We start from the raw sequence: 23,626 nt of genomic DNA, 5'->3' as shown, positions 1-23,626 counted from the left end.
AAAAATTGTTACACCGGTAATATTTGGGAATTTACGACCTAAAGTGCTTCAGTGTGTCTATGGTTAAGAATTATGATTGGTATAACGTGTATTTAGATAAATGTTGTATGCAGCATTTTCTGCCATATTAAACAGATACCAGCAACAACACGAATGGACTGCTTCCAACGTTCCAATACCACGACCTCATAGAGGGGTGTGAAGTTGAAGCAATTCCGCGTTTCGATCGATAAGTGTGCGTGCCGGAGGTGTACTTTTAGTCCTCTTTCCCACCCTTTTCTTTAATGACGGAGGAGGGTACACATAGAAAGGGGAAATATTATCTTTATCTGCGTACTTCCCTCGATTAAAGACAATGCATTTGCAATTGCGAATGTTAACAAGCAGCGATCGCTGCGTAATTTCGACGAATTCATGATGATCGCTTGCTCGATTATTAACAATATATATTATTATAATATTAAAAAAATATATATATATTATTATAATATTAAAAAAAAATATTGCGAGCCGTTATCAAGTTTGAATAACACTATACTTATGTGCTGGGAATTCCACAAATACGTTTCCCCACCACGTATAAATAGTGTTGTGCCATTTATATGCTTTATTATTATTAAATACTTTTAAGTTACTAACTTTAAATAAAATTCACTTTATTTCCGCTTTGACATTTGACACATCTTACTAATAAAGTGAAAGTTTGGATGAATGGATGGTTGTTTGTTTGAACGTATCTCCTGAATTTTTCAACGGATTTCGATGAAGTTTGGCACATATGTAGAGCATAGTCTGGAAGAATAAATAGGTTACTTATTAAGTATTTTCTTTAACACGTTAACTGCGGGTTGAGGCAGAACAGGCCCAAAGCGTGACTTCTCGCTGGTGCGGCAGTCAAAATCGGGTTGTTTCGCTCTGTGCGGGAGGCTACTAGATCAGTATTTCTATGAGTACGACAGAGTCAAATATATAGAAATGTTTCTCTTGCGATATCTAGCCCAATGGCGTAATTAGATAAAAATGAGGTCCTACAGGCCCCAAACGCACTGAAAAGAAATTAATTACGCCTAGTGCGGATTGAGGTCAAATCTATCTCAAAATTTGTAGGCCTCATGGCCGCACTGCACGAAGCGCGGGCGGCGCGGGCGCTGCGCATCCTAGCTTAGTGTTGTGGAAAGTTTCGATAACGTTTCGAGTTTCGAGGACGTTTTGGCAGGATTTATTAAAGATTGAGCGTAGAACTTTATTTTAAAATCCTTAACGTTTTAAACCAATAATACCAAATAAGTCAGATGAAGTACTCATCTGACTTATTTGAAAATGTTTATTGGAGTTATGAGAAACTATGTTGACCTCGGTAAAAATTTTACTTATACCATACAAAACCTAAATTACTGCAACTTTGAATTTTAAGGGGGTGGCCTGTGTCTATGATGAACCAAAAGTGCATAAATCGGACACAGAATGTATTTACGAGCCAGAAACACAACACTAATAGCCAAGCTACTATTAACTAATTCTACTTAAATAGCACGATTAATACGTCTTATACTTAATATAATATTCGCACGCACGCACGCACGTACATTCACCACTAACAATACTCAATTATCATCATTATTTTGTTTTGCACATGGGTGTTGCCTTAAAATGTGTGCTCAGTTGTGGATTATTCTTCACTGTTATTTTAAGCAAGTCACAGTTCCATTCGAAGTTTAGTTCATAGTGGCAATTTTTACCATTGTGTGCTGATCATCGTTTTTGTACAGAGAACGTTGAATGTTTTTGCTGATTATTCGCTGAGACGAGAGCAAAAGCTTGCTCTCGTCACACCATGACTAAAATCCAATATTTCAATAACAAAAATCCCCTTTGCAATTTTGCCCTTTTTTAAGTGTGGATTGTTTTGCTAATGCTGCAGCATGGGACTTGATGTACCTATTACTCATATATTTTAATGTTATATTTATATTTCTGGTTTACAATTCCAGATTCCTTAATAGTAGGAAGTCTTATCTTCTTTTGGAAAGTTCGAGTTGTTTCTTCGGTGGCCACGGCTGCTATACTGAAATTAGTAAGACTAGGTACATACATACATACACACAGATCCACACTCTCACATATGTACTACGCGGTAACGTAAACGCAAACAAGACATATATTAGTATGTTATGCTACTAGGTAGCAAAGTTGATTATTGCGTGCGAGGTGGCATTGTTCAAAGGCGACCTCTACAAGAAAACCGAGCGACCAACAATCATCATGCTCCCTCATACGATGTTTTTCAACACACTTGTGAGTAAAAAAAAAAAGAAGTAAACGCAAAAACACTTACGAAATCCAAAATAAACAACAAAACTCAAATTCAAAAAAAAAGGAAATTTCCTTTCCTTTCAGGTATAGTAAAATAACTAGGCGCTAGGGCATAATTTGTACCATATATGCCTAAAATCGATGAACGGATAAGTACACGCACAGACAAAGCCACGCACACACACACACAAACACACACGCAGACACACGCGCACGCACAAACACACACACACACACACACACACGCACGCACACACACACATAAGAGATCTAAAATATATATTTTATTTCAAGATTTCCTATCGGCAGATGTGCTGATAATTTGTTCCAAAGAGGTGGTCAAAGAAAGCGCTGCGTAGGTTGCTACGAAAAATTAAGATTGACATTGAATGGCACGCAAGCTGCTAAGAAAACTAAAAAAATTGTGACTTTTTGTGTCCAGTGTGACAAATCTTTTTGTTTACCATGTTTTAATGAAAAACATTTTCAGTGATTAATACTCAATAAACATTTATCGTAACTACAACTCTCTTTTAATCCCATCACTAGTCGAGGCATTAATTGACCTTCCTTTCAGTGCGATTTGAGGCAGAACCGATGACAAATTTTTAATTTTACTTTATTCATTAACGAAACGTCCTAACTCCAGGCGAAGCTAGATTCATATTATGCACATATTTAAGTTCATAAGAGTGAAGTTTCAAGCAAATATCGTCTAATTTGGACTTTTTAAAAATGTTTTTCGAAAACATAATTTTGTGAGGCAGGTGAGGCCTCAATAGCACTGGAAAAAAGTTCAACTTTGCCACGAACAGACCTCAAACGCACTGGCTGAAAGTTCCGCCAAAATGGCCTCGCAGCTAACGTGTTAAAAACCGCGCCGACGGAGTCACGGGCGAGAAATAATTTTTAAATATAAGGCGATAGACAAATCTGGTGTATATAACTACTATTATTAAAGCTAATTCTATCACAAAAATATACATAAAACGTATATCCGACAAGTATTTGTGGCACTTTTTGTCTGACTGAATGTCAGACAAAAAGTCTAATTAATTTGTCTAACGCATCGACGTTTCAGACTTTTTATATTGTTTTAATTTTGGCATTGCAACGCAAGTTTCATTTAATCTATATATATAAAAGAAATTCGTGTTAGTTACACTATTTATAACTCAAGAACGGCCGAATCGATTTGACTGAAAATTGGTGGGCAGATAGCTTAGAACCAGGAAACGGACATAGGATAATTTTTACCCCGTTTTCTATTTTTTATTCCGCGCGGACGGAGTCGGGGGGAAAAGCTAGTCTATATATATAAAAGAAAGTCGTGTTAGTTACACTATTTATAACTCAAGAACGGCTGAATCGATTTGACTGAAAATTGGTGGGCAGGTAGCTTAGAACCAGGAAACGGACATAGGATAATTTTTACCCCGTTTTCATTTTTATTCCGCGCGGACGGAGTCGTGGGTAATAGCTAGTTTATAATATTAGTAAGATGGATACATCACTAAAATGCGATTTATTTTTCATGCATCGAGCTTAGTCGCGAAATAATATCACCAATGACAGTCGCGTTTAAAGGTTAAAAGGTTAAAAACACTTTTTAAAGTGTTAAGTTAATATGTTTTATAAAATATTAGTGTTTATATTATGTGAGTATTAGATTGTTATCGTTCATTGTTCGAAATTTAAACATCATTATAACCAAAGATTTTATTTTTTATTTTTCACTACCCGTGACTCCGTCCGCGCGGAATTTAAAAAAAACTTAACAAATAGCCTATGTGTTCTATAGTCTGCTATGTTCTACATCTGTGACAAATTTCATCAAGATCCGTTTACCAGAGATACCTTCAAACAAACATCCATCTAAATATTCGCATTTATAATATTAGTAAGACTAGTAAGAAGTAAAGATTTTCTGGATTTAAATGACTTTTTCACAATATTACCTTTAACAGTTTCGTAATTCTACATACATCCGAACTTACAATCTTTATTTAGGATCGATTTATTGAAATAAAAAAAAATCTTTTAAAATCAGGATAACAGAAATAAGAATCCGAAAATATGGTTTTGTTCTTGTCTAATGTGGTTGTTTTTGTTTTTTTTTTAATCTAACTATAATTACAATGAACGAATATCTGGTTTGAACTTAGTTGTTGACCTCTGAGATACTGAGAACTTGTTTTAAGATACGATTTTTATATGTGTACGAGCCGTCGGGCGCGACTCCGTCTGCGCGGAATTAAATAAAACTTTATTACTAGCATATGTGTTCTTCCAGGCTATTTAAATGTATGACAAATTTAAAAAAAACATCCATCCATCTAAACTTTCGCATCATACTTACTAATATTACAAATGCGAATGTTTAGATGGATGGATGGATCGATGTTTATTTGAAGGTATGTCCAGAACGGCTCAATGATGACATTTGGCATAGATGTAGAACATAGTATAGAAGAACACATAGGCTACTTACTAAGTTTTTTTTATCCCGCGCGGACGGTGTCGTAGGCGACAGGTAGTTTATATTAGTAAGATAGTTGACGATTTCTTGGCACGTCAATATCATGGGTAGACTTGCGGGTGATGTGCCAACTCAAACGGTATAGTTAGTCTTCCTTTGTTTTTTGTATTAACTAGCTGTCGCCCGCGAAAACGTCCGCGCGGAATTAAAAAAAAACTTAATTAGTAGCACATGTGTTCTTCAAGTTTCTGTTCTACTCGAACTTTCGTTTTTTTTTTGGTTTTTATTTTCAATTTTTTTTTTGTTTTATTTCAGTTGCAAATCAAACTGCATGGTGTCAAATATCAACTAAAGAAAATGGATTAAGGTATTTTAAATAAATATTTATATATCACTAGCGGTCGCCCGTGACATCATACACCGAAGAAACAGAAGTTTAATATTTTTAAATATCTTGGTCGCTTAAGGATCCCTGCACACAGCGCATTGCCGACACCCCGCATCCCGCTATTCTGTTCTGCGCAGTATAAACTATTTTTTTTAAGAACGAATGGATTGTTGAGGGTAGTCTTACAAAAGGTATTATAAGGAAGCATACGCTGCTGCTCGAGGCAGTCTTTTTCCATCCGTCATTGCGGAACGTCTGACATTTTTGTTTACGTTCAATTTGAGTTTATATTATTGCGAGGATTATTTAGATGTAGAGTTAAATTCATTACTTCGCTGTTAGTTTATTTCTTTTAAAATACTTTTGGATCAAATGTCAAATACTGTTATAAACAGAAAACAGGAAGGAAAATAGATTTATATTGGACTGGAATGTTAACCGCAATACATTTTATAGTACTTTATAAGTATATAGTATATATTAATTAAATAACAACTAAATATAAGGCTATTATTATGATTTTTTACATAAAAGTAATACTACGTAAGCAAAGAATTAATAAAAGTAGTCAATAACATGCCCGAATGCATCAGCTACCTTCCCGTTAAGGTCCGATCAAAATCGGTAGAACCGTTCCGGAGATTACCCGGAACAAATGCGGACAGAAAAACAGAGAGACAAAAGTTTAAAAAGGAGCTTTCCGTTATCGTATATTCGATTACACATACAGACATTCCAATTTCATTAAATAAACCGAATTAAAAATATTCGACAAAGTGCCAAATATTTGGCAAATCTAAGTAATAAACTTCCGCGGACAACAAGCTTAACACTGCTGCTGCCTTTCTTAGGGGAAGACAGATAAATATCAGATGCATTGAAACAGGATATACGTGAGAAGTAAATTCAGATATCGACGCTGGAAAGCGTAAACGCTGTAACCCCGAAAGTATGAACTTTACAGGAGAGCCAAAAAATCATAACTCGTGAGCTGATACGCCTACAAGCATGCGGTATTTAGCAATGTTGTGTAGTTTGTGCTAACCTAAAATAAAATCATTATCGTTTGATAATGGTTAAAATTATTAACGTGTGAAAAACATATTCACGATTTCAAGGGTTACAGCGTTTATGCTTTCCAGCGTCGATATGATAGCTGATAGAGATGTACGGAAGAGTAGTATTCCAACACTACCCATGGAAAAGGGTATGACAGACAAGGGTTGCCCAAAAATTGCCTAATTGTTTTCTTTTTTTTTTCAGTAATAGAGAGGATCAGTTGAATTGTATACTCCCTGCCTACCCAAAAAACGGCGGGTATGTAGCACAGGGCAGGCCTGATGGTAAACCAGGCTCCGTCTATGATAGCATTTTTCTGAACGTCACTTGTGACCGAGGCCATGTCGCTAAAGGACCAACCTCTTTATTCTGCTTCCAAGGACATTGGTCCAGCTCTATGCCAGAATGCATTCGTAAGTATCATTATTTTTGGGTCAGATAACAAAAGAATCTCGGTTTGTTTCTTTCAAAATCGCGGGTCTCTCTTCGTCGCTATAGAGGGGGAAGTGGGTTAAATTCTCACTACTCTCTCATTCACTCTTTTTTTAATAGTATAAAGTGGTAGAGCAAGTGGCCACCTGAATTCATCAAGATGCGATGTGACCGCTTCCCATAGACATTTGCAGATGCGTTGCCTACCTTTAATGGATAGATGGCGCACAAAAAGTAGATATTTACCTTGCTAAGCTTCCCCTCCTCTGCAAATTTTGCCTCTCAATCCTTCTCTTACAAGAAAAGAGTTGGTATGGGAAGAGCACTATAATTAGGCCTCCAGTACAGACACTGTTCAGACTAAACGCGGAATTACTTCAATTTCACTCGTGTCTTGAAGGCCGCCGTTATTCTGACGAGAGAACTGACGCTGCCTTGTTTTAATCCTTTGTTCCAATTTTAGGTTACTGCAATCTTAATCCACATCCAAGTGTGACGTACTACTGTAAACAAGACGGTAAAGACGGTTTCGAGGGCACTGAATGCGACTCCCTAGTCCCGTCTGGAACTGTGGTGAGGGCGGAGTGTAGGAAACCAAACTACTACCATGCGGGCATTCATCCTTTCATGCGTTGCATTGACGGTGTTTTTGATTACATCGCGATATGTGAGATAGGTGAGTTTTCACAAGGAGTTAAAGATTGCCAGATTGTTGAGAAATTAAAATTTTATTGCGACTCTTGCTTAGTTTAAAGCATCTGGGTCAGCCCACTGCTGATGGAGGAAAGCATCCGAAGTCTCTTTATATCACGCCGATAACTATAATTATGTTGTACGTGCTAATGTGTGCAAATGAGACTCTACATTAATAACTACATAAATAAACAGCCATCCGTGTCTTAGTTCTTCTGACAATTTATCAATAATTTGAAACAGAATGTGGAATAATAACGCCGCAAGGTAACGAGCTGATATCGTACGCTCGTGATGCATTAAGAGCCGAGGTGCCGTGGCACGTCGGGGTCTACCGCAAGTTGAACAAAACCCCAAGTTATCAGTGCGGTGGTAGTCTAATAAGCACATCAGCAATAATATCAGGTATAGTTAAAGAATTCAGCTTCCCGCTTCCAACATCGTACAGTAAAATGTCACCATAAGAACTATTTACTTGCAGGGATTTTAAGGAAGTTTTTTGACTTTGACAGCCTATAAGTTTTTAGGGTTGCCAGTGATAAAAAATTTCCTTAACTCCTCCATGTTGCAACTCCAAGCAATTGTTTTCCTAGTAATTATTTACTACACAAAAACAAGCACATGAACAAATAAACCTACATAATGCATGATATTTTTGAGGAATTTCTAAAATATAAAAATGGCAACATTAAACCGTGTAGCTGCCGCTACTTAAAAACTTTACAAATTTCCAACAACACAATTACAACTGTTTATTTATTTTCAGTGGCTCACTGCTACTGGGATCCTATTGAAAAGAAAAAAAAGCCGGCTTCTAATTTCGTTGTCGCAGCGGGGAAGTTGTATTTTCCTTGGGACGACACCAGAGATGAATATAACGTCCAAAAACGCTCCGTAAGATCCCCCTTGATTGGGACAATTTTTTTTATATCATAAGGTGTCAACGCGCAAGCGGCTTCCGAAATACGCCGAAATAGTGAAGGGACTACTCTCCATAGACATCCGCAATTGCAGATGCGTTGCCGACATTGCGTTTGACTCCTGACCGTTAATTCTACAATATTATTATTTTGTTTGTTCCTTACCACCGCTACCTTCAGCGCCAAAATGGCGAAAATCAAATAGACACAAGATACCACGGCGTATAGCCTGTCCATGTAGGTCTGTGTAGCAAACGGATCGCACGACGCGTATCTTGATTCAATTTTGTTTCTTCTCCTGAATGCCGTACAAACAAGTTACTGGGGTTTATTTTTTTTTATCAACTATTTTTACAGGTAAAAAGTATAGACATACCATCAAGATTCCACGGACAAAACGCGAATTTTCAAGGGGACATAGCAATTTTAATTGTTGATAAGTTATTCGAACTTAAACCTTACTTGCGACCAGTCTGCTTGAATTTTGATTTCAATTTCAATAAAAGACAACTCAGGAATGGAAACTTGGGCAAGGTGAGTGTAAATAAAAAGCTTTGCCAAATCCAAAAAATCTTACAAATATTATAAATGCGAATGTTTGGATGCATGGATGTATGTTTGCTATGTATCTCCAGAACGGCAGCATGGATTTCAATGAAATGTGGTATAGATGTAGAATGTAATCTGGAAGAATACTTAGGCTATCTATGATCCCAGAAATGTCGAAGGTTCCTGTAGGATACGTTTCATTTACATATTTACTCAATAACTCCGAAATGGTACAAAACATCTTATTGACATTTGGCACAGATATAGTACATAGTCTCAAATAACACTTTTTTTAATTTCGCGCGGACAAAGTCGAGTCACTCCTGACTTAGGGTAGGCTCCAAGCCCCTCATTGGGGACTACTACTTACTTTATTTCGCTTTCAGTTCAGCGGTTGGGGTTACACGGAAGAAATGAAGCAGTCATTAGCTCTTCAGACTGTGGACTTGCCATACGTCGGAGTCAACGAATGCCTATCTCTCCTCCCGAAAAACTTTGAGGTTTTTGTCACTAGTGACAAGATCTGCGCGGGATACACAAATGGTAAGGATAACATTAGTTAAACTCATCTCACCTGGACTCTGCCACTAAAATATTATTATTTACAAGTTTCATCCATCCACAGGCACCGCAGTATGCAAAGGAGACTCTGGAGGTGGGATTTCATTCCCAGAGACAGAACGTGGCGTTGTGAGATATTATTTACGCGGTGTACTATCAGTTTCGCCGGCCAAGGAGAATGATTGCGACCTTAATAGTCTAGCAGTATACACTGAAGTCTTCAAACACCGAGACTTCATAGAAGAGAGCTTAGAGTAATGTACATCATATATTAATACCATCTAATATGACATATGGGATAGATCGATTTGGAGAATGAAATGAGCATCGGACCTCAGAAAGATTAGGGATATGGATATTTACTATTTACAGCACTCATTCAGAGGTCAAATGGGTCAATACACCTCGCTCGGTAAATGGGTCCGGCGTGGTTATGATCGAAAGAATTTATATTTTTACTAGTTGTCATCCGTGACTCCGTACGCGAGGAATTAAAAAAAAACATATTAAGTAGCATATGTATTCTTTCAGACTATGATCTACATCTATGGCAAATTTCATCGTGATCCGTTGAGCCGTTCTGGAGATACCTTCAAACAAACATCCATCCATCCATCTAAACATTCGCATTTATAATATTATTATTATTATTATATAATATTAAAGCACAGAGCACAGGGTGTAAGAAAGAAGGATATAACCCTTTCGTATAGTACATCTCCCCCCTTGCACCTTCATTTTAGAAAAGGGAACAGAAAGTTACAGAACGCCAATTACTACAATTGGTGTTCGGTAACTTCACATTGTCAAGTACTTTTCACAAAATAACAAAACTCTTTACTTAAATTTTGACGTCTTTTAGTAATTCCAAATGGTTATGTAATGACAACACATCGATTCAAATTGCATTGAGATGCAACGGTCAAGTTGACTGCCCCGACGGCAGTGACGAGGCTGCCGACATGTGTGTCTCAACACAGATTAACATGTAAGTCACGAATATTGCGGTAACACAACGTATACAGTCGAACCTGGATAAATGAAGAAAATATCGCGATTCTTTTGACTCTCGTTTATCCAGGTTCGGCTACATGTGTAACTTTAAAGTTCCGAACAACAGTTAATCCTAGGATTTACCAGTAAACTCATGTAATCTTTGATTCTTACGAGTATTTGAAAATGTCTTCATCGTACAAACTAATAAAAATTTACTCGATTTCTATCAACAGGACTCAAAATACGTTTCTTTGCGTTTTGCCCGAATATCCCGAGCACGGGACATATACGGTGGAAGGTATGCCGGACGCTAAAGCGAACATGAATGTGCTGTCTTTGCGGATGAAAGTCGAATGTGAACCGGGATTTTTGCTGCAGGGTTCAGAGACGGTTACATGCAACGCTGGCGAATGGTCATCGAAGATCCCACAATGCTCACGTAACTATCAAAAAATCTAATCTTGAACGGCTAGATTTGTGAATATACGTTTACCATTTGGTAAGCCAAAATGCATCCAATCATCTGATGTTCTTACGGTGAAGGAGGACATCGTTATGTGCACACACCTGCGTAGTGTGAAGTGAGCTAACGTGATTGACTATGGCCTATTTATAATTAACCTAGGATAGGCTCAAGCTTCTCAGTGGGGATGTACATCAAGGAACGATACACTTATTACGATGGCTCAGTGGCCCAAAGTGGGTCTTGGTCTTCGCCGTCTTCTCGTGAAAGCTCCAATATTTTTTTATGTATGATGACCTTTTATTGCTTGATATTTCAACAGGTGAGTGTACATTAAAACCATTGTTACAATCGCCGAGTGTGGAGTATTGGTGTGAAGCTCCAGACAGTGGGGAAAGGTCCGCCCCGTGTGAGGAGCGGCAACCGACTGGCTCGGTGGTGCGGCCGGCGTGTAAGGCGCCCTTTTACTACAGCCCTGTGTCGCTGCCTCTCATGCACTGTATCGATGGCAACTGGGACTACGTACCAAATTGTGTACAACGTAAGTCGATAAACTCACACACGTAATCCTAACACACCGCCGCTTTATATACGACTGATTCCGAAAAGGTTTGCATATACATTTTTTTGTGACCCTCTGTAGCCTTTACAACTGACCCGATTCGAACCGAGCTGAACCGAGTAAACGTCTGACTCGCTAAAATAGCAAAGTGACAGCACTAGATATTCCCAACATGGTATAAATATCAGATTGGTGGCCTACCCTACCTTAGTTTTATGGACAGAGGAGGTGACGTACAAGAAGAAGATATTTACCTAAACGAAATGTAACCGAATAACGAAGTACATTTACGCCACTCACTGTCCACACGCTGTCATATCCTACGATTTGACAATTCTCTATATTTGTACCCTTGTTCTAAAGTGTATTTATTATTTTCCAGAGTGTGGAATACTGGCACCGGAGAAAGAAAGAATATCATCGGTCCCATACAATGTCACTAAAGGCGATTTGCCATGGCATGCCACAATATATATAAAATGGAACAAATCCTATTCAGCTTTATGCGGTGGCACAATCGTAAGCCCTACTACAATTATATCAGGTAAATGGAAACAAAACAATATCTATTAAATACTATAATTCTCTAAAAGTGCTGACATCTCGTGAGCGATGTCTAAGTTTTGAAGTTAGCATTTCGTTATCTATTTAACTAGATGGCGTTACTATTGTTTTAGAACATGATAAAGACATTTTACGAAATTTAACAGAAATACTCAGATTAGATTTGCACGCGTATGTGTTTGGACGCGAATATATGATTCTTCTTGAACATTATTGATGTAACTTCTATTTTATAAAAATAATCGAAAACATGGTACATGTTATTTAATATTACCATCATTTTTAACCTCTGTTAGTGGTGATAAGGTTGCCAATAAATGGTACGCGATGGCTCGCTGTCTGGAAACATTCACCCTAATCTTGAAGATACTCAAATCATAATCCACTCTGGATCCGCTAAAGCAGATATCCAAATGTCAATCTTTATAAGCCCACTACAATCACTACAAGTTTTTTTTATATCATAAGGTGGCAAACGAGCAAACAGCCACCTGGATTCGCCGTAATAACGATGCGACCATTGCCCATAGACATCCGCAAATGCAGATGCGTTGCCTACCTTTAATTAACGGAGAAGGGGACGCACAGAAAGGGGATATTTCTCCTTCCTATGCGTCCCCTCTTCCGCCAAATCCACTTCCCCTTCCCATCCTTTCCTAATAAGAAAAGGGTGGGAAGGGAAAGAGGACTAAAATTAGGCCTCCAGTACCATACTCATCAGACGAAACACGGAATTGCTTCCACTTCACGCTTGTCTTCTGTGTGGTCGTGGTATTTCACTGAGCGAGGCCAATTCTTGCACCCAACAAATATTGTTGTTGCGGGATCTACCACTGGAATATAAACTTATCAATGTAAAGTTGATGTTACGCTTTCATTATTCACAGCTGCCCATTGCTTCTGGAGTGATATACAGACTTTGCCTAGTTCGGATTACGTGGTAGCGGTCGGGAAGCTGTACAGACCTTGGAATAATAAGAGGGACACAGACGCACAAAAGATACCTGTAAGTAGCCTTACTTCTTTCACTTCCCTTGTGTGCGAGAGAGAAATTAAATGACTTAAGATGACAGCAATGTATGTACATACTAGTTCCAAGCAGCTCATCGTACAAGGAAAGATCACAGGAAAGCAAAGTGTAGGTCGAAGACGAATTTCCTGGCTTAAGAACCTACGCCAGTAGTTTGGAAAGAGTACCCGTTCGCTTTTCAGAGCCGCGGTGTCAAGGGTACAAATTGCCTTAATGATCGCCGACCTTCGAAAGAAGATGGCACTATAAGAAGAAGAAGAAGAAGAACTAGTTCCAATTCAAACTGCACATTGACCGAAACTCGTAATTTCCTAAATATTTCTATTATAACACTTTTTCCATACAACACAAGCTACCTTTATTTTACAACTAGCTGTGCCCGCGACTTCGTCCATAGAGTAATGTCTTTGGATAGCATTTTGTATTGACTCTGTTAATGTTCTTTGGTTCTTCTGTTTACTTCAGTTCGGAGTTTGATCAAAATGATATGTATAAAATAATAATTTATATTATATTTTGCAGGTTAAAACCATAAAAATTCCTATAAGGTTTCGTGGTGCGGTAACCAACTACCAGGATGACATAGCTGTGGTAATACTTTCAGAACCTATCGTCTACACACGCAATGTCCTCCCCGTGTGCCTCGACTTTGATCTTAATTTTAACAGGCGTCAGTTGGAACCAGGATCATTGGGAAAGGTTTGAAATTAGATTTTATACATAAGTCCATAGCATCTCGATACACGAATTTAGATCGTTATAATATTTCAAATTTTACTCTTCTTCCCCTTCCTTAGTATGGATAAGAAAGGATAATAAGGAAAGGAGAAAGTAAGGATGGGAAAACAGAAATATCCTATATGCTAATTCTATACATTCTCTCCCCTGTTCACAATACTTAGTAGTACTTTTCAAATATCTTAGCGGCTCAAGGTCCTCAATGTCTTCTAAAATTGTGTTTTGCACATTGACTCGCGCCAAGTTTTGTTTTATAGCAAAACTTGATACATGACCAAACAGCCACCCAATCTGTAGACAGACATCCGCGCTTGCAGATACGTTGATCAACAGAAGAGGGACATAGCAAAATTATATTTCCGCTGCCTATATCACTTTCTACACAGACGAACCTACTTCCCCTTTCCATCGTTTCCATGTACGAAAAAGGTGGAAAGGGAAAAGGGAAGAGGACTTAAAATAGTCCTCCGGTACGCACACTGATCAGAATAAACGCGGAATTAATTTCACTTCATGCCTATCTTTTGCACAGGTGGAGTAGGCACATTCGTGCAAATAATGTTTTTACTAGCACTACTACTACTGGTAAATAAGTTTGGTTGGTTGAGTCATTGAAAAGGGGTATAGTAGCGTATTTCTTTATTTTTAAGGTTGGAGGTTTTGGTCTGGTAGACACGGGTGCCACTCGACCTCCACCTACCCTCAAATCAATCGATCTACCCTACATGGATATAACCCAGTGCATTAGTAATGCACCTACCCAATTTCGAGAGTATATTACATCGGATAAAATATGCGCTGGATATAGCAATGGTAGGTATTCATTATAAAAATTTATCATCAACGTCGCCTCGTCCCTACCAGTGGTCGGTATATACTACTCTTCCATACATATCTCAGACGTCATATCTGATTTCACTACCTTCTTACGCATATCCTCTATCAGAAAATGCATCCACACTTTTTTCGGTCTTCCTCTACCTATACCATCCACATTTAATCTCAATACTTTTTTTTATAAGTCGTTGATAACCTTTCAAACTTCCCCTAATATACACATTCCTAATTTTATCCCTTCTATTCACATTTCTAGTCAAACTTTGGACAACATTCAGATCACGACAGGTCTCACGATCGACTTACCGTTAGTTTCTAAGATCAAAATCTCTGTATATATAACATAGATAACAATATGTTTTTAAACGAGGATTTTGGTCTCGAAAGCCCACAGTTAGTCAGACGATGATGGCTTTAAGTATAAAAATTATACCACCAACAAATTGTTGTAAGCATTACTGAATAACTCAATCGATACATACTTTTACCCCGAGAATTATAAGGTTACAGTTAGACAGGTATTTTTTGATTTTCAATTAAATTGAGTTGGAAATCTTTCTTATCTTGTTACTGGTACTGTCCCAACAGATCGTAAGAGACCCGTTATTGAACCATGTTCTTACGTCTTCTATTCTAGGTACAGATGTATGCAAAGGCGATGGTGGCGGAGGACTGGTCTTCCCAGAGACAGAAAAACAAGTAACACGTTACTACCTACGTGGAGTACTTTCTACCTCGCCTGTGCCCGATCAATCGACTGGAGATAGATTTTGTCATAACATCGCAATCATTACTTTTACGGAGTTGATCAGACATGAACGCTTCATTAGAGAGAATATGGAGTAAGTCTAACTTTATTTCGATCTTCGTAGCTAGTTAGGACCTCTAGAGGTCCATTCTATTTTAATCGTATCTTGCCTTTTTTTCATTCATAGCGTCTTTTACATACATCTCTATCAGCCGTCATATTTATTTAGAAGTTATATTTATTATACAATTTTCAGGATCGCCATGCCTCAGTACAAAGATGATGACAATATTAAGAAACCAGATGGAGGAGATAGTACAGTTCTTTGCAAGGTCAATGAGTTCGGTTGTAAGTCAGGCGAGTGTATCAATGCCGCATCCATTTGCGATGGAGTAAGTTATTTATATAAGCTCTGATGTCTATAGACTTATGAGGATGTCTGACCCGGTGGGTATAAGTCAAGCTGACAGCTCACTAGATCCCTTAACTTAGGGTAGGCTCCGAGCCCCGCAGTATAGCTAAGTTAATATATTTTCTGTCAGAATTACAGCGCATCAACGGGTCAGATAAGATTTTTGCAGTATATTTGTTTCTGAACATATGTAAATGTTGACGAGTTAATAATTTATTTAAGAAAAGAGACTGCAACGACGGTTCTGATGAATCTGACGATGCTTGTTCTGGTGACAATCGAGCGCAGAAACCAACAACAACAACTAAAAGACCAACAACAACTAAAAGACCAACAACAACAACTGAAAGACCATCAACAACAATTGTAACACCTATCAGTAATGAAGTAGCAACGGTTGACAAGTTAGTAACTACTTAAATCAATTTTTTTTTAATATCTATATAAATTCACAAAATTAGATTGTCTGTATGTAATATTAAAAAAATCACATTTCGGACACACGGTGTACTTGTGTTGTTGATAAAGAAAAAAATTTAAAATTCTTCGTATGTCTGTCTGAACGGCTGGGCCGATTACGACATGGCTTTAACGAGGAGGTAGCAGATGAATACTGGAATATCGAATACCGAAGTCGCGTTTGCCTGCTACTAAAAAAAAATCTGCATTGTTAATATCCAGTGTCGCTTACTAGGCAAACTTTCTTCCTATCGGTGTCATTAGTATGTCGGTCCAATTTCAGATGCATTCTGCCTTCCCAACCTGAAAACGGCGTGTACCACGTCGTGGGGGGTAAGGTGGTAGATGGGGAGGCGACCTTCGTCCTACTCCAATACTCCTGCTATAAGAGATTCGCAATGCTGGAGGATCCTAAGGTCTTCTGCTCGGACGGCATTTGGTCAGGAAAGCGGCTCCCACAATGCTTGCGTAAGCACATTGCTTGCTATAAGAATGAACAAGTCTTTTATTTCCAGAGGGGAAATGTTTCAATGCATACTCCGCGCCCCGGGGGGGACGATAGGGAGTATATCCATTAAACCCCTCTGGTCCTCCTACGCATGGTGGTTACGAAGCCACGGGCACGCTTGCAATTTCGTCAGCGACTCCGCCTGTGTTAGCTGCTGAGGCAGCTCTCAACTACAGGGGAGGTCCAATCTTAACCTTAGGTGACGGATCTCCCCGTAAGCATGAACTAGTCTACCTGATGAGTGCACAGAGTGGAGAAATGTTTTACGGCAGATGGTCAAGAAAGGTGGCGAGCCACAGGAATGTAGATGTAGATGAACTATATACATAGAGAGTGGACCGATCACATTTCTTTAGAAAAAGTTTTAATTACCACTAAAGCTAATGTAACATGAAACAGTAATAACAAAAGCCTTGGATAAATTTAAAACGAATTGCTCTAGACCACTAGCTACATCAGGTAATTGTGAAACACACACGATACTTAATAAAGAGAAAAGTGATATTTTTTTTCTAGAGACCTGTTATTTGGATCGACATGAAAGTATGAACTATAACTGTATAATAGACGGGACGGAATCGACTAGACCATGCAAAGACTTCGAAGTAGAAGGAACCGTCATCCAGCCAACGTGCAAGGAGCCTAATTATTACACTCCGCTAGAGCTACCTTATATGGTCTGCAGACGAGGACAATGGAGCACCTTGCCTACGTGTGTCCCTGGTATATATATATTTAGATTTTTTTCTCTTAGTATCAACGAGGAAGCTGATTTTTCTAAAATTTTGAAGTGACTCTCACAAGATCAAAGTCAATCTGCTATTTATTAAGGTGGCCGCTTGCTCGCTTGTCTCCTTATAATATAAAAAAAAACATTAGTGTAGGATTGCTCCCTCTATCAATGTTAAAATATTGACAGAATGCGGTACACTGACTCCTAAGGGCGCGCCATTGGTGCTCGGCGGCGAGACGGCAAAGTTCGGTGACGTGCCGTGGCATGCTGGTATTTATCACAAGAACTTCGAGAATGGAACACATGATCAGATCTGCGGCGGCTCGCTCATCAGCAACTCCGTAATACTGTCAGGTATTAACATCTATTACATAGACAGGCAACAAAGCATGGTATTTTGTGCCTATATGATTTTCGCCATTTTGTCGCTGACAGTGGCGGTTGAAAGTGGATTCGAATTAAATGTTAACATCAACAAGCGCGCTTTCCAAGCAATAACCTATTCTGCGAGTTCTAAAAAGTATCAGTGGGTATTATTATAACTTTGTTATAGTACGATGAGCTTGAAATTTGATTTTGTAAAAATAAGCTTATATTTAAGTGTTTTGAAAATAGATGGCGCTAATTCTGATATCGTTCATTACAAAAAAGATACCTAGATGACGCTAGTAGTCTAATTTGTTCTTCAAAATACGTTATATTTGCTTTGTGCATTCACAACATCTGCTACAATAAATAACTCAATCTTATTGCGAATTCGAATGTTTGGGTCGGTAGTTACTAGAACATAGTCTGGAAGAATACATAGGTTATCTATGATTCCGGAAATGTTTAAAGTACCCGTAGGATAAATTTGATTTACATATTTACTCGATAACTCCGCAACGGTTCAACACATCTTATTGAAAAGCATATTTAGAACGTAGACTGGATATGTTTTAGCTTTTTTTTAATTCTGCGTAGACGAAATCGCCAGCAAAAGCTAGTTTTATAATAATAATAATAAATATATTTATTTTAGCTGCTCATTGCTTTTGGGACGAAAGAGAAAAACAGTTACACAGCGTTAAATGGTACGCAGTGGCGGTTGGGAAATTACACCGAGATTGGGACAACCCTGACGACGAGCCATTCGCACAGAAATCTGACGTGAGTACACTAACTGTTAAACGTGTGTAGATCAGCTCTGAATCAGTTCAAAAGTTCAGTTCATAGACTTGAACCGTTGAGCTGTGGCTCAACTACTAAATTGGTAGCTCACACCTGAACGCTATGTACTTTGCGAGACGAACGCAATTATAACTCTATGCAAGTACAAGGTGAGTTGATCTGCAGGTCATCGCTTTTAGTTGAATTACCAATAACAACTTACTGGCACAAACAAAAATATATGACCCGTTGAGAGAGGCGCTGCTGTCGCGGTTAATTCTGTAAGAAAATATATAAAACCTACATGGGCACAGACAATGGCATAAAAGTAAAAACAGGACACGACAGCTACAGTATACGAGGGCGCTAGTGAACTATCATAATTTAGTTTGACTTATGCCCACCGGATCACATATCCTGGTCGGTGTATAACGTGTATCAACTCTTATTGAATGAATGATTGAACGAATGAATGATTTATTGAATGTATGAATCATCATGAGCTCACTATACGTCCTCACCGCCCCTCGGTGCCTACCCCAAGTTAAGGGTGACTAGGCCATAGTCAACCACGCTGGCCAAGTGCGGGTTGGTTGACTTCACACATATCATTGTATTTCTTCTCAGATATGTGCAGGTTGCATCACGATGTTTTCCTTCACCGTAAGAACGTCGGATAAATGTACATATGTAAATCGATAATCAAAAAACACATGGCGGGATTTGAACCCAGGACCTGCAGATTGCAAGTCAAGTGCTTAACCCCTGAGCCATCGACGTCGACGAATGTATGAATGATTTATTTATATTTACTTTGCAGGTTAAAAAGATAGTTATATCGAATAACTACTTGGGTATCGACCTGAATTACCGGGACGACATCGCGATCGTAATAGTCTCGGGGCCTTTCCAATACCAGACGTATGTGCGCCCCGTCTGCCTCGACTTCAGACACGACTTCGCAGAGAGCCAGCTGCAGCCTGGCGTCGTTGGGAAGGTATTGCGGTTTTCTACTTACTTACTTACTAACATAATGCTCTGGGTTTCGATTCTACAGGATTCGACAGAATTCTAAACGTCACCGTATAAGGTCACATTCGAGTAAGCGACCACTGGCCATATTCATCTGTAAGATTTAATCAACAGAGGAAGGGATGGCTATCAAGTTTATTTGCCGATCCCCGTCTAATCCACATCTTTGTCATCACCTTTTCATATAGAAATCTCATCATCTTCAGTGTACCTAAACGAACACATTTTAATTGATCAATCCAACTGATCAGGTAAACTAAAAGGTGGCTACTAAAAGCAGCAGGCTTTAATTACAGCATACCTAGCTTCAACCAATATTTAGTAATTAGATACATGTATATTTCTTATATCAGGCGGCGGGTTGGGGCCTCACGACAGGTCTCAAAGGTTCTGAGTCTCGCGAACTGAAGGTAGTGGACATGCCTTACGTGTCGTATGGTGACTGCGTTCGTCAGACATCACCTGCGTTCAAACAGTACATCACACACGACAAGATCTGCGCTGGAGATAAAGATGGTATACTTCTTACTATTATTTTAAATGCGAAAGTTTAGACGGATGGATGATATTTTTTAGAAAAATATCTATAAATACAGTGAAACCTGGTTAAGTGAGACATCAAGGGACCTGCAATGTCGTTTCACTTATAGAGGTATTCCACTTACCCAGTGTCTCAGATATACAGGTATAAATAAATATCTGTCTCATTTACAGAGGGTTCCATTAACAGAGGTGAGAATACAGGTTATTTCAGTTATACAAGTGTGATCATTAAATAAAATAACGTGTTATGTATGTAAATGAGTTTTAATAAAAAAAAATAGTATGAACTTAAAGGTATGATAGTAAAGCGAAACTAAAACTGAAGGTAATTGAAGCTCAAAATTTGTACTTACGTACTTGGAATTACGTGTGGAATTTGTGGGTAGAATAAGAATGAGTAAACAAACAATGTTATCTCAGTTACAGAGGTTTATGCATATAAAATTTACTCGCTATCTCAGTTATAGAGGTAACTATGATGATAAATCGAAAGAACAAATCCCAGATATAGAGGTTTACTTCGTCCCACTAACAGAGGTAATTCAGTGCCAAAGTGTCGTGACCTCAGCATGAGTTCCAGTTATGGAGGTTTCTCACATATCCATGTCCCACTTAACCAAGTTTCACTGTATAACATTTCAATCCAACGCCTAAACATATGAAGATCAAATTACACACGCTAAAGCATACATTTGTCACTAATTTTGTGTGACATCTGAAAAAAATATAACAGAAAAATTTTAGAATATACAACTTTTAGCATACGTAGCCTTTTGTCTTCTTGATAACTTGAATATGTTATTTTCCAGGCATTGTGCTGTGCCGCGGTGACAGCGGCGGTGGTCTCGCGTTCCCTGAGACCGTGTTCAACACAGTACGATTTTACATCCGCGGCATCGCCTCAACAAGTCCACCGTCAACTGACAACAAATTGTGCAATATACATTCATTTACCGCGTTCACGGCCATTTCTACTTACCAGAACTTGATAAAGACGCATTGGCTCACATAGCCTACGTTGTGGTGAATAGGCTAATTTTAATAAATAGGTTGATTTTAAATGACTGAATAAGTGAATGCTAAATGAATTTGATAAAATGGGCTTAGCCATGTGTAAATTAGCTCTGAACCAGTTTTTAAGTTCAGATCTAAATAAACTTGAACCGTTGTGAAGCTCGCAGCTTATCGCGATGTTACTATAACATGTGAGTCGACTCGCAAGTCACAGCTCGAAACGCAAATCATAACACTATGCAGATACAAATTGAGCTAAGCTGTGAACCGGTTCAATGATCTGTTTCACACATGTGAGCCGATCTGATCTGTAGGTCATCAATATTTGTTGAGTTATCCATTTCTGTAGGCTATTATTGAATTAGTGTTTGGAAGTTCATTGCATTATGAGCGTTATAACGCCATCTATCGGATATAATAGTTAAAAACAAAATGTAAGCACTGAACTAGTGTATTGCTCAAATTGTTTAAATCTGTTCTGTGTTAAAATAATATGAGGAGGAAAATTAAAGTAAGAAAATACTTGCCATTGCCAGCGACTCCATTTTCGAGGAATTAAAAAAATAACTTAACTAGTAGCCTATGATCTACCTCTTTGCTGAATTTCATCGAAATACATGCAACTGTTCTGGAGATACCTTCAAACAAACATCCGTCCTTCATCCATCCATCTAAACATGCACATTTATAATATTAGTAAGATGGTTTTTACTTTTTATGGCGAAACTCAAATAACCCAAATCGTGCCATCTAGCGATGAAAAGTAAACAATTAAATATGTTTTTTTATCAAAAGTAATAAAAAAACACACGATTAAGTGACGTGATTTTTTTACGAAATAAATATTATCAATTAAAAATTCGTTTTCTTTACTTTTATTAATTTAAGTACATTTGAGGACTACTTAGATAACAAAAATTAAGTTTGCACTATTTTAAAACTCAGAGTTAGCAATAGATGGCGACACTAATTTCATTTTGAAATGTTTTAGCATTTAAACACGGGAGTATTATGTTTTTGCGCGTAATTTTTTAATATACGTAAGGACTTAAAATTCCCATTGTGACTGCTTGGAACTTAAACAACTTCAAGAAGCGAGCGTATCACCTTCTCAAGGCTGTCAACGCATTTGCGATTCCTCTGGTATTGCAAATGTCCATGGGCGTCGATGAACACCTTGGTGTTCCCGCTGCTCGTTTGCCCCTTTCTCTTATAAAAAAAAAAACTGAACTGATTTTGACGAGGGAGATGTAATTGTATTCCTTCCGTTACTCGGTATTTTTGTTTTTTTAATCATTTGTCCATATAACGGCCGAAGTCAATATACGATCCTTGACATTTTGTAATACTTCTGAGTATTCCCTTCCCCCCTCCTTCAGTCTCCCTTGTGCGGTGTCGCGCGCACGCCGATGCAATTGATTACGTCACGATGCATTCATCCAGGGCTGTCTCAGATTACTTTTTAAATAAAAACCAAAAAAATGAAATTTATCGCATAGTGTCGTTGGCTCACTGGATATATGTTCTGAACTTGTAATCTAATAATTTGGTTCGATCTTCGCTTTGTAATATGTTCTTACGTTGAAGAAAAACATCGTGATGTAGCCTACACATATTTGCAAAGATATTCAAAGAAATGTGTTAAGTCAATTCGCAATGGGCAAGCGTTCTGGTCTATGACCTAGTCACACCTAACCTAAAGTAGACTCCGAGCCCGTCAGTGAGGACGTATAGTGAGCTGATGATGTCATTGAATAGTCTTTCATTAGTAGGTATTCCATAAATATATGTATATAGTTTAAAAAAATATTTGTCATCCCTAGTGCGTGGATACAAGATTTTTTGGACGATTTGGCAGTTCTGCCATTGAGTACACATTACTGAGCAGTGCAAGGCATAAGCGAGAAGCGATTTAACACATTTATGAGGAGGGAGTCGCGGGCGACAGCTAGCATAGTATAAGGTGACAAACGAGCAAGCGGCCACCGTTATTCACCAAAATAACGAAGTGACTACCTTTAATCAACAGAGGAAGGGACGCACAGAAACAGCATATTTCCCCTAGAAAAATTAATATCCCTTGCCATCCTTCCGGTACACATACTTATCGGACAAAACGCGGAATTGCTTCTACTTCAAGCCTGTCTTCTGTGTGGTTGTGGCGTACCGGGCGTCCGTGCAAAGGATTATTGCGGGCACTAGCACTTTTAAAAATTCTATTTCTTAATGTGAGTGTTGGCTGCCGTAATATTTGTATTGATATATGTTGGTCTCTGTCTTATCAAATAGAATAAAAAGGGAGAACAAAAGAAGTTCTGTTTTAAGACCGTCTTTTATGACTTGGACCATAGTTAAACTATCGCTTGCAGTACTGTATGACATATCGTCTGCCACTTAAATACTCGAGAGTCACACCTATCGGATATTTACTGGCCCTCCCGACA

The 23,626-nt window shown here is 38.3% G+C and overlaps 1 protein-coding gene across 2 annotated transcripts; it reads left to right on the top strand.

Moving 5' to 3' along the window:
• Positions 1–3,874: 3,874 nt before the first annotated feature.
• On the top strand, positions 3,875–21,985 carry LOC106713408. Of its 2 annotated transcripts, none has more exons than XM_045684951.1 (26): positions 3,875–3,971; positions 5,108–5,159; positions 6,444–6,652; positions 7,135–7,347; positions 7,608–7,769; positions 8,131–8,258; positions 8,642–8,818; positions 9,220–9,376; positions 9,459–9,639; positions 10,257–10,382; positions 10,624–10,829; positions 11,176–11,394; positions 11,798–11,959; positions 12,867–12,985; positions 13,532–13,708; positions 14,398–14,560; positions 15,222–15,426; positions 15,589–15,724; positions 15,967–16,148; positions 16,487–16,671; positions 17,228–17,434; positions 17,631–17,798; positions 18,466–18,593; positions 19,414–19,590; positions 19,979–20,141; positions 20,978–21,985. In XM_045684951.1, the coding sequence occupies exons 1-26, from the start codon at positions 3,941–3,943 to the stop codon at positions 21,178–21,180; spliced, it is 4,236 nt and encodes a 1,411-aa protein (XP_045540907.1). In that variant the 5' UTR covers positions 3,875–3,940; the 3' UTR covers positions 21,181–21,985. The 2 variants fall into 2 exon arrangements, with proteins under 2 accessions (XP_045540907.1, XP_045540906.1); XM_045684950.1 differs by having other exon boundaries at positions 9,459–9,648.
• The last annotated feature ends 1,641 nt before the right edge of the window (positions 21,986–23,626 follow it).

Source organism: Papilio machaon, chromosome 28, assembly GCF_912999745.1.
Source record: "Papilio machaon chromosome 28, ilPapMach1.1, whole genome shotgun sequence".
NCBI lineage: Eukaryota > Metazoa > Arthropoda > Insecta > Lepidoptera > Papilionidae > Papilio > Papilio machaon.
This window is presented reverse-complemented; position numbering and strand designations above follow the sequence as displayed.

Bases quoted from the DNA above. Each gene is read 5' to 3' on its own strand.
- LOC106713408 (XM_045684950.1), top strand. From the start codon at position 3,941: ATGTTTTATAAAATATTAGTGTTTATATTAT. The intron at 5,160-6,443 runs GTATTTTAAATA...TTTTTTTTTCAG, and splicing joins ACTAAAGAAAATGGATTAAG to TAATAGAGAGGATCAGTTGA. The intron at 19,591-19,978 runs GTATTGCGGTTT...TTCTTATATCAG, and splicing joins AGCCTGGCGTCGTTGGGAAG to GCGGCGGGTTGGGGCCTCAC.